The sequence below is a fragment of the Protopterus annectens genome, chromosome 8.part1 (assembly GCF_019279795.1).
Source record: "Protopterus annectens isolate FY-2018-M chromosome 8.part1, PAN1.0, whole genome shotgun sequence".
Classification (NCBI taxonomy): Eukaryota; Metazoa; Chordata; order Ceratodontiformes; family Protopteridae; genus Protopterus; species Protopterus annectens.
Genome location: NC_056742.1, coordinates 390521418 through 390539514, shown reverse-complemented (window position 1 = coordinate 390539514; position 18097 = coordinate 390521418). Strand labels below are relative to the sequence as shown.

General features: G+C 45.1%; 1 protein-coding gene across 3 annotated transcripts in view; it reads right to left on the bottom strand.

Moving 5' to 3' along the window:
• SIAH1 (siah E3 ubiquitin protein ligase 1) overlaps positions 1-18097 on the bottom strand; it is a 539100-nt gene that overhangs the window by 232452 nt on the left and 288551 nt on the right. Inside the window, exon 3 of one of the 3 annotated variants that reach the window (XM_044081961.1) lies at positions 8488-8646. The exons of 1 other annotated variant lie outside the window; for it this stretch is intronic. In XM_044081961.1, the coding sequence (XP_043937896.1) occupies positions 8488-8584 (97 nt within the window). In that variant the 5' untranslated portion in view covers positions 8585-8646. The remainder of the gene's footprint in view (positions 1-8487; positions 8647-18097) is intronic. One more of the 3 variants, XM_044081962.1, reaches the window with a different exon arrangement.

Here is an 18097-nt window from a genome sequence, read left to right as displayed (position 1 = left end):
CCAAGTGTCTCCTTTTACACAATCTCTTCCTGGGGACCTCCTCAGTGGGAGCCTCTGAGGAGGTCTCGGAAGAGCAAAGGGTGCCCTGTGGGGCTACCTGAGGCTCAGGGTCTCTATGCTTGGCCTGGACGAGGCAGAAGCTGACACAAGCGCTTTGGAGGAAGAGGAGGCTAGACCTGGTGTTGAGGATGTCTTTGGGGACAAGGCTCTCCTCATAGCTTCAAAGGCATCACGGCTCCGATGAGGAGTCGATGGACCTGAAGAAACCGCCAGGCCCTCCTGTACAGAGGCCGTGGGCTCCGAGCCAGAGGTAGGAACCGAGCTCATCAGAGCAGAGGCCCCGAGAGGAAAAGTCGGACTATCCTCCCCAGACCAGACAGGTGAGTGTCTGCCCCTATTGTCCCCGGTTGGCGCCGAGGACGTCAGAGTAGATGGAACCGATGACACCAGAGCAGGTCTCAGCTCCAAAGGCTCCATGATCAGCAGGTCAGCCCCCTCCGGCTTCAAAGATCCGGTATGGCTCAGAGGAGGAGCAGTCAAATCTGGGGTGGTGGTCTTCGGTTCCGATGCTAGGGTCGGAGCATACAACAATTTAGCAAGGCCTGGTGCCGTAAGAGCTTCTGCACCAATCAGTCCATATCCAAATCAGGGCTGACAGAAGACCTAGAGGAGTGCACCGACTGTGCCTATTGAAGGAGTGGAGATACAGGTCTTTCAGAGACTGGCTCCAAAACTGTGGGCTGGCTCCAAAATGAAGACACACTCGGCTCACAGAGCTGTGGAGCCGATGTCCCGTAATCCTCCACTTTCTTTGACTATTTTGTGTCTTTAGATGCACTGGAGTCTCTTGAGGACTTAGAAGATTTACAGGACTTGCTGGCCCCATCCTGGTCACTCAAAGCTTCAGCAAACCTCTACCCACAAGCTTCCTTTTCCTCTCCAAAAGAACCCTTGAAGAAAAGGAATGGCAAATACTGCAGGACTCCTGCAAATGCACCACACAAACAATAAACGGACTGAACGTGCCCATTAGTAAGAGACCTCTTTTGCCCGCAGTCTCGACATTTCTTGAATCCAGACTTTGGGTGTTTGTCTTTATCCTCAGACATATCAAGAAAATAGCTTTAACTAAAACACAAGACAGACAAAGCCTAAATAAGCAAGAAACAGTCATCTATACACAAAAAAAACACGCCTAGATTCAGGTAACAGCCCTAGAAAAAACAAGCAATTAACCAGATATTTAAGAAAACACAAACACAGTCTAAATAATGGACAAGGGCCAAAAAGTACAGTTTTGTACCTACCATAAATGTAGATGTCTGATAGACATGCAACTGCAGTCATAACATGTGGGTTGTCCTGCCTCAGGCAGCCCTCGGTCGGCCGGATTCCAAAGTCTGGGTCCGACGTCGGCCGATGTCGCATTTCTCTCCGACGTCAGAGCGGCTGGAGTACATAAGCATCAGCCGACGCCATTTTCTTCAGTGTTTCTTGCCCCAGATGCCAGGTTCCCTCCAAGGAAGGCTGTAATCAAATTGGAAGACAAAAACAGGATTCCAAACAAATAAATGAGCAATAAAACAAATACACCATAACAGATATCCCCAGCTAAGAGTAACAGGGATAGGAGTGGACCCTAGGCATAGAGGGGTATGGAGGGAGGGAAAATCCGACTGCAGTTGCATGTCTATCGGACATCTACATTTATGGTAGGTACAAAACTGTACTATGTCCTTCAAGAATGCAACTGCAGTCATAACATGTGGGTAGAACACCATAGCTTAGCTGGGGGAGGAGGTATGCACTAGGAAAGAGATGGAGTGGCAATCAAACCCTGCAGAACTGCCGAAGCAAAGCCTGCTCTGGATCTGGAATATAGAGGGAGATTGTAGTGTTTGGAGAATGTATGCACGGAGCTCCATGTAGCAGCTTCTAGAATGTCCTTGGTAGGCACCCCTCTTAAAAATGCTGTAGAGGTGGCTGTAGCCCTGGTGGAATGTGGTCTGACATTGGCTGGAACAGTCTTCCCATGAAAGGAATAACAGAATCGGAGTCCAATCCATTTAGAAATAGTCTGTTTTGAAATTGCTTTTCCCTGGACGGCAGGGGCGTAAGCTGCAAAAAGTTGTTCAGACTTCCTACTGGCCTTGGTTCTGTCCAGGGAGTATCGAAGTTGTCTGTGAATGTCCAAGGTATGCAAAAGTCTTTCCCCCTTATTCTCAGGATTGGGGAAGAAAGCAGGCAGATGAATGGCTTGATTTAGAGAAACCCTAGATACCACCTTTGGCATAAAAGTAGGGTTGGTCCTTAATGAAACCCTGTCTCTGTGGAAAATAATAAAGGGTGGTATTGCCATTAGGGCCTGTAGCTCCGAAACCCTTCTTGTTGAGGTAATTGCCAACAGGAAAGCTGTCTTCCATGATAGAAATTGCAAGTCAACTGAAGCTGCTGGCTCAAAAGGAGGTAGAGTCAGTTTTTCTAAGACAAAATTGAGGTCCCAGGCTGGCACTGGGGCCTTTCTTGGTGGCTTAATGTTCTTGATTCCCCTGAGGAATTGTCTTAGTAAGGGTGAGAGAAAACAGGAGGATCACTGTTGTATCTAGCTGAAATAGCAGATGCATGTATCTTTATGGAAGAATATGAGAGGCCGTTCTTTAACATATCTGCCAAATATTCCCAAGATAAGTGGGATGTTCAGCAATGAAGCATCATGTCCCTTGCTGGTATTCCAATTGCTGTATCTTTTCCACTTTGCTAAGTAAACCTTTCTGGTGGATGGTCTTCGAGCCTCTGTTAGTATCCGCTGAACTTCCTTAGAGAGAGATAAGCTGAAGTTATTTATGGGATCTCCCAAGCTGTTCGCTGCAGTGTCTGAAGGTTTGGATGCAGTGTTTCGAAATTGTGTTGAGTCAAAAGTAGAGGCCACTGAGGGAGGGCCCACCTCCTGGTGTGACATATGCTCCGTAGTAGTGGGTACCAGTGTTGTCTTGGCCAATCCGGAGCTATTATGATTCCCTTGGGCTTCTCTGCTTTGATCTTTAGTAATACTGAGGTCATCAGTGGCAGAGGTGGGAATGCATAGATTGCTAGGGAGTTCCAGTTGAATGAGAGGGCATCTATTTTCCAAGCTTTTGGATGGTATGTCCTTGTGCAAAATTTTGGTAGAAGATGGTTGAGGTGAGAGGCAAATAGGTCCACTTCTGGCTTGCCCCATGTCGAGGCGAGTTGTCTGAAGGCCTTCGGATGTAACCTCCACTCGTGTGGATCTGTGAAATTCCTGCTTAGGCTGTCCGCCAACACATTGTCTTTTCCTGGAACAAACTGGGATTGTAACTGGATGTTTAGGCTCAGTGATTTCTCCCAAAGCTGCATTGTCAGTCTGCAAAGGGGGTAAGAGTGGGTGCCCCCCTGCTTGTTTATGTACCACATCACAGTGGTGTTGTCTGTCCATATCATTAAATGGCCTTGCTGGAGTTGGTGTTGAAAAGCCTCGATGGCATGCATTACTGCCAGCATTTCCTTTTGGTTTATATGCAGATGTGTTTCCTTTGGAGACCATTGTCCTTGTATACACCTGCCTTCCATGTGCGCCCCCCATCCAAGGTATGAGGCGTCTGTAGTCATGGCCTGTGTTATCTGTGTTTTTTTGAATGACATACCTGTGTTTTCCTGGCTCACTGAGGCCCACCATAGGAATTCCTTTTGTAGGCATGGAATGAATGGTATGATTGTCTCCAAGTTGTTGCTGTGTTGAGACCAAATGCTTTTTAGGTACCAATGAAGCTTTCTCATGTGTAGTTTTGCTAGTGGAACCAGTAGAATGCAGGATGCCATGTAACCCAGGGCCTGTAGGAATCTCCTTGCAGTCACCTGGGTGAGTTTTGCTAAACCTTTGAAGTAATGAGTTAACTTCTCTTGCTTGTCTTCTGTCAGGTAAGCCATCTGAGAGGCTGTGTCTAGTTTGGCTCCTAAGAAGATTATTTGCTGGGATGGCTGCAGTCTTGACTTTTGGAAGTTGACTGTGTATCCCAGAGCTTGCAGTAATCGTATGACCTAATCCAGGTTTCTTGTCAACATCAATTTGTCGTCTGCTTGTATGAGGCAGTCGTCCAGATACGGGTAAATTTGTATACCCTGGAGCCTGCAATGAGCAATTACTGAAGCCAGGCATTTTGTAAATACTCTGGGCGCAGTAGATAAGCCAAATGGCAATGCTGAGAATTGATAATGCTCTGGCCCTGCAAGAAATCTGAGGTATCTTCTGCAGCTGTGTCTGATAAGGACATGCAGGTATGCCTCCTTGAGGTCCAGAGTAATCAGCCACGACTCCTTGCCCAGCATGGGAAGGAGTTGCTGTAGAGTCAGCATTTTGAACTTTGGTACAATGAGAAAGGTGTTTAATGCGGACAAGTCCAGTATTGGTCTCCATTGAGATTCTTTTCTTGGAACAAGGAACAGTCTTGAGTAGAATCCCTGGCCTTGTTCCTGAGGAGGAACCTTTTTTATTGCTTTGATTTGGAGCAGCTTTGAGACTTGTATGAATGCCTCTGCCCTTTGATTTTGTGGCAGGTTTGGCATGCCTTGTTTTGTTGGTAAGGTATGGAAGTGAAACCTGTAACCTTTGTCTATTATGTCCAAAATCCATTTGTCCTTTGCAAGTACGTGCCAATTCTTTGAGAATAAGGATAATTTTCCACCTAAAGGTGCTTCTCTTTGAGCCTTGGTCGGCGGTGTCAAAGTCAAGTCATTGTGATTGTCCCTGTGGAGCAGTAGGAGTCCCTGCGCCACCTCTCTGATTAGTTGGTTGCCATTGGCGGCCCCTGTAGGAGCCTCGGTATTGCCCTCTACCTCGAGCACGCCTGTTTTTTCCCCTTTGGAACTTGTCAGTGTATGGAAAGGACCATTTTTTTGAAGGCCAATTCCTGCTGAACCTTGGTGGCTGAACCTGGAGGAAATCTTTGACTGTTTGTACTGATTTAGCCTTTTCCTCAATTGATTTCAACACACCCTGTGCATTAGCACCGAATAGCTTGTCTTTTTCCAGAGGTGCATCCAAAAGCTTTATTTTAACATGATCTGGCAATGTCTGTTCTTTCAACCAAGCATGTCTACGTATGACAGCCCCTGTCATGGCTGACCTACATGAAGCTTCCAATGCATCATAACCACACTGAAGAAAATGGTTGCTAACCTGCTGGGTATTATGAACCAAATCCTGCAAGGCCTTTCTATCTAAAGGCTCAGGAGAGGCTAACTTTTTCTGCAAATCATCCATCAAGAAATCCTGATACTTAAACATATGAAAAAAACAGTTAAGTGCCCTCATGGCAAGGGTGGATGAAGTATAAACTTTTTTTACCCCACCTCTCAAGGGACCTAGATTCCCTGTCTGCGGGCAAAGGATTTTTGGCCGTGGAAGTGGCCACTCCTTTGGGCCCCTGAGAAATAGTTTCTAGATCAACAGAATGGGCCTTAAAGAGATGCTTATGAGTATCAGGGACCCTACAGTATCTGTCTGGCTTGACAGGAGCAGGAGGGAGAGAATCTGGAGTAGTACTGGAGTCTGAATACACATCATCCAATACATCTAACACCGGGGGTATAGCTAAAGGCCTGTGCTGGGGTAACTTGAGGAAGGTCCGAAGCCTTTTCCTAGAGTCAGAGAAATCCTGGCCCTGCCACTGAAAATGCTCTCTCATGGAATGGAGAATTTCCCCCAAAGAAATATCCTCAGGAGGAGAGGCAGAGGGAATGGACTCATCAGCATCTGAATCCTCATAGGCCGGAAAGGATTCTTCCTGGTAATCCGAATGGTCTGACTCCCCAGAGGCTTCATCTGAGGAAAGGGTCTCTGTCTGTTCAACCCTAGGCCTTTTGTCAGAAGGCGGCTGAGAACCTCTGTCTGGATGAGGCTGAGAACCCCTGATTAAAGAAATTAGATCTGCAGCTAAAGTCATGATCTGTTTATCAGAAGTGGGACCCTGAGAAATGGATTTAGGAGGCTGAGACTTAGCCTGGCTAGCAGCCTTAGCACATGTGTAGGCCTTGATAGACACAGGGGGCCTAGCTGCCCCACATGCTGGAGTGACTTTGTCCACCGGTATGGTGATGGGCAAATCCTGGACTTCGGTTTCAGGAGGGAAATCAACAAGTGGCACTGGGGTAATATCCTGGGCCAAAGTGAGCGGTAAAACGGTGTCGTCGGCCTGGAGCGGTTGTATTACTGCCTCCGAAGAGGCCGATGCACTCTCGGGAGGTTTTAGCGTGGTGTCGGTGGAAGTCACGGGCCGCGGATGTCGGTCCCGGTCTTTCTGTTTTTTTGGAAATATGTGCCGTCGGTTGTTCCGACGGCATGTTATAGGAGAAATTTTCCCCAAAAAAGTCTTCAGCAAATTCTGCCCGGCGCCTAAGTGTGCGCTTATTGAAGCGTGCACAGGCAGCGCAGGTCGAGACGTCGTGGTCGTGGCAGTAAGAATGGAAGTCCTTACGAGGTATTTGTTTACCACAAGACAAACAATTATTAACTTTTGCAGTTATATCTGACATCGGCTGAGGCAAGAAAAGGTTCCCCAACGGGGTACTTAGCTTTATGATGACTTCGGTATCTGAAAACACAGGAGCTGACCGACCGGCACTTGCGAACTGCTTCTGCTTCGGGCACCGCACGGCAAGAAAGACTGAGGAAGATGGCGTCGGCTGATGCTTTTATACCCCAGCCGCTCTGACGTCGGGGAGGAGGCGACATCAGCCGACACCGGACCCAGACTTTGGAATCCGGCTGACCGAAGGGCTGCCTGAGGCAGGACAACCCATATGTCAGGACTGCAGTTGCATTCTTGAAGGACATCTGAAGGTATGTTAGTAGGTTAAGAAACATGCTTAACTTTTTTGTTTTGCTTTAGTTTAACAGCTTTTTGATTTTTTGCTCAAACTCTGCACTTCTTGGAGGTGCACTTTTATGCGTTTGTTGCATTTATAAGGTTGCTAAACTGTGGAATACTTACCTCAGATGTGGAAAACTCATGTGAACCTCAGCAAGTGGGCTTTACCTCCACACATCAAGATTACAGAATCTCTGGGATTAAAGCAGTGAACTTAATTTATGGTGAGTTAAGGGTATCATCTCAGTAATGAAAGCAGTGCACATGCAACAAACATCAGTAGTAACAGTCTGGCATTCTTCCAGAACGTTATGCTGTATTGCAGCCATCTATTTTGCCCAAATCACTACTGAAATGGATTTTCAGTTTGCATTATAAAAATCAAACTTTTGCTTAACCTATAACCCACAAGTCCTTAACATGCATTAATGTATCCCTTCTCTTGTTTATATACATCTCATCTTAAATTCCACCTCGGCTAATTTTTCACAATATCCTTGTCCAAGCATCCTTCCCAGAGCTGTAGCTAGATTAACTAATGCTCTGGACAGTTCCCAGACTGGCACACCACTCTCAACCTAGCCATAAAATCTCTTCAGTTCAGATTCCCAAAAAATGCCCTCTCCAAGTTTGAACAGCAGTGTCATTCTTTTAATTCAAAATGTAAAAGTCAATTAATGGCATCTTCAACATCCACATGGCAAAACATGGTTTGTTAAGCTCCATACAGCCTTTAAATATCCAAAAGTGATTAATAAGCTCTTCTGACACTTCACATCAAAGATTCAGTAACTAGACTACTACTATGCAATTTAGGTGAGTTGCACAATATGATGTGTAATGCAATGTCCCTTTTTCTGCACTTTTCTTGAACTAGTACACTATGGTTTCACCATAAACAGAAATGGTAACTCAGAAGACTGAGAACACTAAACATAAAAAAATCTGTGATGTTTGTTAAGAGTTTCTGAAGTCAGTTCATGTATGAATCATGACTGAAAAGGTCTTTGGACCAATAAACGTACTCAATAAAATTCAATTAAATCAATACGTTTGCCAATAGCTTTAACTGTCCTGTACAACATACAATTGTTTAATGAAACCCACAAAAGTAGATTACATTTGGGGGGGGGGCATCACAAAGTGTTAACTGCAACTATAACACATTCTTAAACTACAACAGTACACTAAATTCACTTGAAGAAAATGCAGTCATACAGCAAACAGTGACACAGAACTAAAAAAATGCAGACAGTACTGGATAACTTCTCTTCCTGTGTCCGGCATGCAGGCGTACATCTAAGCATGTACTACATGCAAAGGCGGGGAGGGGGGGGATAAGTTATGTGAGCACGTGCCACTGGACAAGAGAATGGCAACTCCAACCTGAAAGAACTAAAAAAGATTTCAGCATACATCTCCTTAAGCTTCTGTAATAAATACAAAAGAACAGCAACTTCAAAATAATGCTTGCGTGTGTAATTAATGTAGGACTACTTTTCAGAGGGGAGAGCAAACATTTCTGCAGGATGTAAAAAAACAAACACACAATCTGAGAAACATGGTATGAACTGTTTAAATGCATAACGGAGTCAATAAATACCTTTCTTTTTGCTGCTTTTCTTACCAGAGATACATGTAAATAATTCAAGCACTCCCTTCCATGAATTCAAAATAGTCAGTATAGATTTCCCAGGCATCAGTAGTTAAGCAGTTCATTCTCCTTCCCATAGAAACAAAGACAACCCAGAAGTGGCTCCTCCTTTTTAAATAAGGGAATGAAGCTCAGTATCAAAACTTAAAAGCTTCACAACAAGCTGCAGATACAAATCAGTAAGTTGCCCCAAAAAAGGGACACGATCCAAAAAAATCAGAAAGCAGTTGCTACCATGAATACAGACATTTCTACTAATCTTCAAATCTTAATCCCAAGAAAATATTCACTGTATTCATTTGTCACATAACACCACAAAAACCGTCAGTACATCCACACATGGTTTGTCTGGTATCCCTATAGTGTAAAGCCAGGTTTCTAAGCCAAAAAACAGAACCAAAACAGGAACGTTCTACAAGTGCTGCTTCAGAACGGTTGACTTCTCACTCTTCAGCTTAGAAATTTCACCAGTTACAGAAGCATCACTCTTCGTGCACTAAAAAAGCCAGACAAAAAACAGACTATCAAAAGCTGCAACTAGACCCCAGTCTAGTCTCCTCCTCTCCCTCATTACACAAGTTCTCAAATTACACGTAGTTTGCAGCTCCACCTATGTAGCCATCGCGAAACATACAGCACATGTAAACACCTTAATACATAAAATGTTAAGAGAACAATTCCAGAATGAATCTTAACCATCACTTCGCCTGCAAATACAAATGCTAATAAAATATATTAGAAATTATAATTTAAAAACTTCCACTATATAATGCAACAGTGCTCTGAATGTGGGCTGATGTTCTGCAGAGCTGAACAAGTTTACAAAGTGAAGACTGTCTACAAGGAAGCCACAATCTCTGATGGCATTTTTTCTTACACTGCTAGAAGTTGGCCAAACATTTAAAACAGCCATACTGCACCATTTAAGAATGTCAGCAAAATCTAAGTTTTTATTTATAAAATTCTGTTAAGCACAGTATGGTGGGGATGGAGAAGTCTGCACTTTCCCCATGAAGTGCAGTCTCAAGAGTAGTAAGCAGCAAATGCAGCTTCGGGCACATTGGTTTGAATATGTACTTTTTTTTTTTTTAATTCAAGGACCTGCAGTACACTCAAATACATATCAATACAGACACAGAACAGTTGTGTAAAAATCTTACCATAACAATAAATAGTCCTTCTCTTCACGGTTGCAGTATTCATTTACATGAGGGCGAGTTCCCTGCCGTAGGCAACCTGACATCTGCCAGTATACAAAAGACTTACTACTGTAGGGTGTGTGGTATATCTCACATAAGCTGCGATCGGCCGGCTATAAAAACGACGTGCGCACGCACCAGCCACAGAACTGACTACCCCAGGATGAATGCCAGCCTAAGAAATAGGGTAAGAATTAAACAAGAAGAAGAAAGGCCAGGGGGAAGGAGGGGGGATAGGAATACTGCAAAAGAGAAGAGGACATCTATCATTATGGCAAGATTTTACTATTCTATGTCCTTCTATTTGTTTGTGCAGTATTCATTACATGAGAGAGAGAATACTAAAGCTCATGCAGTAAGGGAGGAAGGTGTAGCTGAGGAGCTCTCCATTGTAGTGTTTGGTGAAGAAATGGACTGAGGTTCATGTAGCTGCTTCAAGAACTGAATTAGTATCCAATCCCTTGAAAAAGGCCCCAGATGAGGCAATAGCCCTGGTGAAGTAGGCCCTGACAAAGGGAGGGAGAGTCTTGCCATGGTGAGTGTAGCAAAAGGTAACAAATCTTGAAAATTCAGGAGGAAATAGTTTGCTTGGACAAAGCCTCCCCACAGCCCTGGGGTAGTAAGGAACAAAAAACTGATTTGACTTTCTAACTGCTTTGATTTTGTTTAAATAAAATCTAAGCTGTCTGTTGACATCTAAAGCATGGAGCACCCTCTCAATATGTTTCTGTGGGGCGGAAGAAAGGTAGGTAAGTGGATGGGCTGATTTTAAAGACAAGTCATTGACTACCTTAAGCATAAATGAGGCATTTGTGCACAGGGAAATCCTGTCCTTGTGGAAGACCAGAAAGGGTGGGAATATTATAAGGGCCTGTAGCTCAGACACTTGTCTGGCTAAAGTCAAGGCTAGGAGTAATACAGTTTTCCAAGAGCAGTGCTGTAGGGAACCTGAGGAAGCTGGCTCGAAGGGTGAGAGTCAGTTTTTCCAAAACAAAGTTAAAGGTATCAGGGAGGTAAAACAGGTTTCCTGGGAGGTCTAATGTGTAGGATGCCTTTTAGGAATCGTTTAGCCTCAAATCTGCTAGCTAAGGGGAGATAGACGCAGACAGGCAGACATGGCTGACATATGGGCTTTCACTGAAAAATAAGACAAGCCAGCATTCAGCGATTCACAAAATTAAGATAAGACCAGGGGAATCTCTACTGTCATTGGAGCGTGGTTTCATTTCAGACACCAGACTGAAATCTCCTCCATTTGGCTAAATACGATTTTCTTGTATTTGGTTTCCTGGGCTCCTGCAGGACTGTCAGCACGCCCTCAGAGAAAAGGTGTCTGAAAGGAATTAGTACCCCATCACCCACAGGGCCAACTGGAGCGTCGACAGGTGGGGACAGATGAGGGTCCCTTTGTCTTGTGTGGATGTCAGACTTAGCCTGTGGATCGGAAATGTGAACTGGTCATGTTCTCCACGCTCTCCTCCGCCTCAAGAGAGACTATGGCATCCAGAGGCACTGCAGAAGGTTCAGATCTTTGATTTTTGGCCTTCCGCTTCAAGCTCGACTCATCGTCAGGCCCAGAGGATCCCTCCATAGTGCTTTTTGCTAGCAAATTTAAGCACTGGTTCTCTAGGTAGATAGCTGAAGAGGATAATCTACCTCTAAATGTCTTTGGGACAAACGCCTGACAAAGAGGAATTTTTGTGGTCGTGGTTTGAGCCTAGGCAGAACAGGCACTGGAGGTGGCTATCCTTGTGTGGAATTTGTCGTCCACATTAGCACTTGCCCCTCTTGGATGACATGAACCCTAACCAAAAGACAGTAGCAAATTAGTCAAAACAATTCCCCAACAGGGCAGTTATCTAAAAATTGAAGAATCACAAATGACTCCTAGTCAGAATGTACATTGGAATCTGCATTCGGATCTGGTGGCAGAGAAGTTCTGAGGATGGTGTGTCCGCAAGTCACTTTCATGGCAGACATCTGATTACAGCCTACTTACGATGTACAACGTGCACTACAGTAGTAAAAAAAATCTTTTGTATACTGGCAGACGTTGGGTCACCTATGGCGGGGAATTCCCCTTCATGTAATGAATACTGCAACAGATGAATACAAGGCACAGTGTGTGAATACAAAGGGGGGTAAACACAGCAGGGGAAGCAAGTTAACAGACGCACCTTGATGAATGCAATAAGATAATCCACTGTGAAACAACTCTGTTAAATAGTCAGCCATAGGTTCTGGTGCAGTAACTGGCTATATACCCTTAAAGATGAACCATGTAATGTCTTCCATTTGGAAGGAAAGGATGGCTTAGTGCTCTGTAGAATATACACTAAACCTCTTCAGAAAAGAAACTATGCCAAGAAGAACCACAAACGCCAACCTGAGACTCTTCATATTTGGTATACCAGTGACTCATTTTGTTCCATTAAACGAATGCAGTTTTGACGGTGGTAATTGTCCCCCAAAATCATGGGATCATCAGAATAAGCTGCCTTCTGGAGGACTCCTGGGAGTAGAGGGAAAGGGGTGAATGCACAGAAAAGACTCCTACATATGGTAAGGAGAAAATATTCACTGCCCAATCCCTTTCTACAAGAGAATTTGCTACAAAGAAGTCTATCTGGGATGCCCCCCTTCTGCACCAGGTCTTGTAATTTTTTTTTTCATTTAAACATCTGCATGAGTAGACTAGCAGAATATTTGCAGGTAGTTCTGGTCTGAAGTGAAGCCCTTGCTCTGAGACTAGGTTGGAGGCCATCATGATCATCTACACAGACGGTAGGAGTACACGTATCCTTAATTGTGTACAACATCACTACTGCATTGTCTGTCATGACTTTTAGTGGCCAGGGTACCATACAGTTTTGGATATCTGGAAGGCAAAGGGCCATCACTCCTTTTGCAACAGTCTGTATGCCCACCAGAAATGTACTCCACTTATCCCAGACCCATTCTAGAAGGCAGTATGGGTTTGCCAAATAAACCCCAAGACTTGGACCCTGAGACGTACATTTTCAAGGCTGGGTAAGGAATGTGGTCACCAAGTGTACATATCTAAACTTGGTAATCCTACCACCCTATACTGGGCATCACTAGAACTTGAGAGAGATTTGGAATGCACTAGACTTAAAAAGGCCCCCAGTGGTCAATAGTCTAGTACAAAGCCTATGCATCAAAAGTAATGCACTTACCATAAGTACAATTGTATAAAATCTTACCATAACAGTACATGTCCTTTTCTTCACTTGCAGTATTTTTCATCTAAGGGATCTCCTGCTAAGGGCAGCCCAATGTCTTTCACTTAAGGGATTTTTTGCCATGGATAGCCCAACATCCGGCCAGTATACCAAAGCTTTCAACTCTTGCAGGCAACTCTTATGTCAGACGCAAACACTCAGAACTGAAAAAGCCCCAGGAGGAACAGAATACCCTTTAGGACAAGAACATTATGAGCATTTAGAAAGTTAAAATAAAGGAAGAATGGGCCCCGTCGGCCATGAGGGAAACAGAACTCGGGGCAAGAGGCAAGACACGGGGGGTGAATACTTCAACAATAAAGAAAAAGGACATCGACTGTTATTGTAAGATTTCACACAACTGTATTACACCCTTCCATATCACTGTTGCAGTATTCTTACCCTATGGGAAAGTACAAGACCAAGAGGAATCCTAGGAGAATAATGTGAAAGTTGAACCCCCCACAAACCCATGCAAACAACTCTAGCCCTGGAAACATCAAACTTGTAATGTTTACTGAAAGTATGAACAAAGAACAAAGTAGCAGCCTCAAAGATGGAACTGGTATCAAACCCCTTGATAAAGGTGACAATGGACCCAACCGCCCCAGTAAAGTGTACCTTTACAGACAGGGAAAGGCATCTGCTATGAAAAGGACAAAAGGAAACGTTGTCCTTAGAAACAGCCAAACCTAAAAATCTCATGAAGAAGAGAAAGAAAAAGCTGTTCAGATTTGTGAATAACTTGCATTTTATCTAAATATCTGAGGTGTTTATGCAAAAAGTACAGTTGTGTACACTTAGCATGAATGTAGATGTCAGAGTGTATTCACTGTTGCAGTCCTGGTTTCCCTCCCTCCAGCCCCCTGGCTTTCTATATCTTTGTACTTCTCTCTATGGCCATTTCCTAATGGCATTGGTATTCACTTTTTACTGGTGGTGTTCCCCCACCATATACTAGCTTTCTATTTGGGGGCTCCTGACATTTGGGGCAAGAAAAACTGATGTAATGGCATCGGCTGTTTTTATACCAGACTACCTGACATCATGGAAGAAACGACAGCATCCGACGCAGAAATCCTAAGACTCTGGTATTTGGGCTGACTGAGGGCTACCTGCAGGCAGATAACCTAAGTGTGATGACTGCAGCAGTGAATACACTCTAACATCTACACTTATGTTAAGTGTACACAACTAGATTTGAGGTCAAGCTATTTCTTAAAGAGATCCTTCATATGAGGCCTCCCAGGAAAAATTATTCTGCCTTCCTGGAACCTCAATTTTGTACTTGAAAAATTGACGAAGGCTTCTTTTGAGCCTGCTTCTTCTGCTTCCTTGCAACATTGTGCTTGTTCTTTTGGATCTTACTTCAGCCAAGGGTGTCTAAACTTCAGGTTGTCATGGGTATTCCTCCTTTTTTTCGTTTCACACAGGGACAGGGTCTCCTCTATTTATGCCCAAGGTGGTCAATGAGTTGTCCCTTAATCAGTCTCTCCATCTTTCTTCCTTTTTTCCTTCTCCGCAGTCTGCCATTATAAAAGTTCTTCACACCTTGTATGTTCGTGTTTCACTGTTGTAGTCATCTCATTTGGGTTATCCCTGCCAGAGTAGCCCTCAGCCAGCCCGAATAGAGACTTAGTATTTCTGCGTCAGTTGCTGTCGCTCCAGGACTGACGTCAGGTCTTCAAATAGTATAAAGTAAGACAGCCGATGGCATCACATCAGTTTTTCTTGCCCTAACCTGTCAGGTGCCCCCAAGTAGGAGCCATGTTCTGGTGGAAGAAACCCCACCAGTGGAAAATAAAGACCAATAAGTCCCTTGTAAGGAAAGGGAAGAAAGGGGGGATGGAGGGAGGGAAACTAGGACTGCAACAGTGAATACCCTCCAACATCTACATTTATGGTAAGTGTAGACAACTGTACTATGTTCTTCGTGTTTCACTGCTGGTCACCAAATTTGGGTAGATTCCCAAAGCTGAGGAAAAGGGTGGAGGCAGTAAAGGAAACTATGGGCTGGCTAGGATGCCCTGCAAGACTGCAGAGGCAAACCCTGCCCTGGATTTGGAGAAGAGAGACACGAGGTAATGCTTGGTAAAAGTGTGAACAGATGTCCAGGTGGCAGCCTCCAGGATGTCCCTGGTGGGGACTCCTCTGAGGAAAGCTGCAGAGGTGGAGGCTGCTCTGGAGTGTGTCCTGACCTCCTTGGGGGGGGGGTCCATGTTGCTTGTAGCAGAAATGGATGCCGTGTGCTATCCATTTGGAGATTGTTTGTTTGGAGATGGCTTTGCCTTCTGCCCCTGCAGCAACGCTAACCAGCAGTTGATCCAACTTCCTGAAGGATTTAGTCCTGTCCAGACAGATTCCTAGCTGTTTGTAAACATCTAGAGAGTGCAGAATCCTAGCTGTTTGTGAACATCTAGAGAGTGCAGAATCCTTTCTCCCTTGTTCTGGGGATTAGGGGAAAAAGTTGGGCAAATGAATAGATTGGTTGAGAGCCACACTGGACACCACCTTGGGCATGAAGGATGGGTTAGTTCTGAGGGATACCCTTGTCAGCATGGAAGATGATGAAGGGTTCCTTGCAGCTCAGTGACTCTTCTGGCTGAAGTGATGGCCACAAGGAATGCTGTTTTCCAGGAGAGAAATTTTAGCTCTGCAGAAGAAGCTGGTTCGAAGAGGGGCAGGGTGAGCTATTCCAATACAAAATTAAGGTCCCAAGCTGGAGTTAGTGCCCTTCTGGGTGGTCTTAAGTTGCTAGCCCCTCTTAGGAACAGTTTGATCAAAGGGTGTTAGAAAAGGGGCTGCTCAGTGGGAAAATATGCAGAAATAACAGGCATGAATTTTTATAGAGGAGAAAGAGGCCACTGTCTAGTAGGTCAGCTAAATAATCCAGGATTAGAGGGAGGGAGGGATGTGCCATATTGACTCCCTTAGCCTGGATCCAGGTGCAGAACCTTTTCCATTTGTCAGCATAAGACTTTCTGGTGCTAGGGAGTCTGGTCTCACAGATAACATCCAGAACCTGTTTACTGAGGTTGGCAGACTGGTTCAGAGTTAGGGAATAAGCCAAGCAGCCTAATTGAGGGTATGCAATTGGGGATGAATGCATGAATTCCCCCCCTTCCCTCTGGGTCAGGAGGTTTGGAATCTGAGGAAGGTGCCATGGGGGCAGTGGTGAGAAGCTGCGCAGCATGGGGTACCAGTGTTGCCGGGGCCAGTCTGGAGCTATCAGAATGGTCTTTGGTTTTTCCTCCTTTATTTTGAGGGGATGAGAGGTAGTGGAGGAAAGTCATGGACTGATAGATTCACCCACGTGAAGGACAGGGCATCCACTTTCCAAACCATGCAGTGATGCTCCCGGATGCAGAATTATCTGAGCTGATGGTCGGTGTGGGAGTTAAAGAGGTCGACCTCCGGGGTGCCCCATTTCTGAGTTATTAGGGTGAAGGTTCTTCTGTTGAACTGCCACTCGTGTGGGTCCAGAAGATTTCTGCTTAATTGGTCTGTCAGAGAGTTGAGAGAGCCTGGCAAGAATTGCGCTAACAGGTGTAGTTGCATGGCTTAGGCTGTGTGCCAAAGGGTCATGGCCAGCCTGCATAGCGGGCAAGAGCAAGTCCCTCCCTGCTTGTTAATGAACCACATCACAGTGGTGTTGGCGGTTTTGATCAAGAGAGCCCCTGGAGAAAGAAGGGGCTTGAAAGCTGTCAATGCGTGCTGCACAGCCATCATCTCTTTTGGATTAATGTGCAGAGGAATTTGCTGCAGGCTCCATTGACCCTGTATGCATCTGCCATCCAGGTTTTCCACCCAAACATACTCTGAGTCTCTGGTGAGGGTCTGGACAGCGGGGGATGGTGAGAAAGGCAGTCCCTTGTTCTGGAAGCATGCTGTAGCCCACCAAAGGAAATCTTTTCTGATGCATAAAATTATAGTTAGAGTTTCCAAGGTCTTGAGAGTGTTGACACCAAAGGCTTTTTAGGTACCATTGAAGTTCTCATATGCAGTCTGGGATATGGAATGAGTAGTATGCAAGATGCTATGAACCCCAGAGCTCGCAGGATTTTTCTTGTGGCTAGTTGGGACTTGGTGGCTAGTTGAGAGAAGAAGGCAGTCAGGAAAATTTGTTTCCCTGGTGTAAGGTATGCCATCTGGGTTCTTGTGTCCAGGCTTGCTCCTAGGAAGATGATACTTTGGGTGGGCACCTGTTTGGATTTCTTTTTGTTGACTGTGTACCCAAGGGAGGTTAGAAGGGTTTTGACAAAGGCCAAATGCTTGAGTAGCTTTTCCTAGCTGTCTGCCTGAATTAGGCAGTCGTCTAAGTATGGGTAAATTTGGATATTTCTGTGTCTGCAAAAGGCAATGGCCAGAGCCAGACATTTTGTGAAAACTCTGGGAGCAGTGGATAAGCCAAAGGGAAGTGCAGAGAACTGAAAGTGCTGAGATCCTGCCCTGAAACAGAGGTATTTCCTGCATGAATCCCCGACAGGAATGTGAAGGTAGGCCTAAAATCTAGGGTGTCTAGCAAAGCGTCCTTGGACAGCATGGGTAACAGCTGTTGGAGGGTGAGCATTTTGAATTTTGGAATCACCAGGAAGGTGTTTAGAATGGATAGATTGAGGATAGGGCACTAGGTGCCCTCTTTTCTGGGCACCAATAAAAGTCTTGAGTAGAAACCTTGGCCTTTCTGATAGTCAGGAACATGCGCAACTGCCCTCAGACAGCAGGGAAAGGATTTGCTTTTAAAGCCTGTACTCACTGGTTAGGTGGTAGATCTGGGAACCCTTTTGGGGTTGGAAGGGTGTGGAAGGAAAATTTGTATCCCTGAGACACAATGTTCAGAACCCAGTGGTCGCTGGTAATGGTGGCCCAGGTTCTTGTGTGAAAGGACAGTTTTCCTCCTAGGGGTACGTGAAGGTGGGCAGAGGGAGGGGTTGGGGGCGGTGAGTCATTTGAGTTCTTAAGGGGGTGGCTTAGAACTCCCTGGTTAAGTGGAGGTAGTCCACTGCTTAGATGTCTGCATGCCCTGTGGCTGCTGTCTGGGGGGGATCTGGTTCTCCAGGGTCTAAGATGGACTGTTTTACTGGAAGCAGGAAAGAACCAGTGTTTAGCAGGACAATG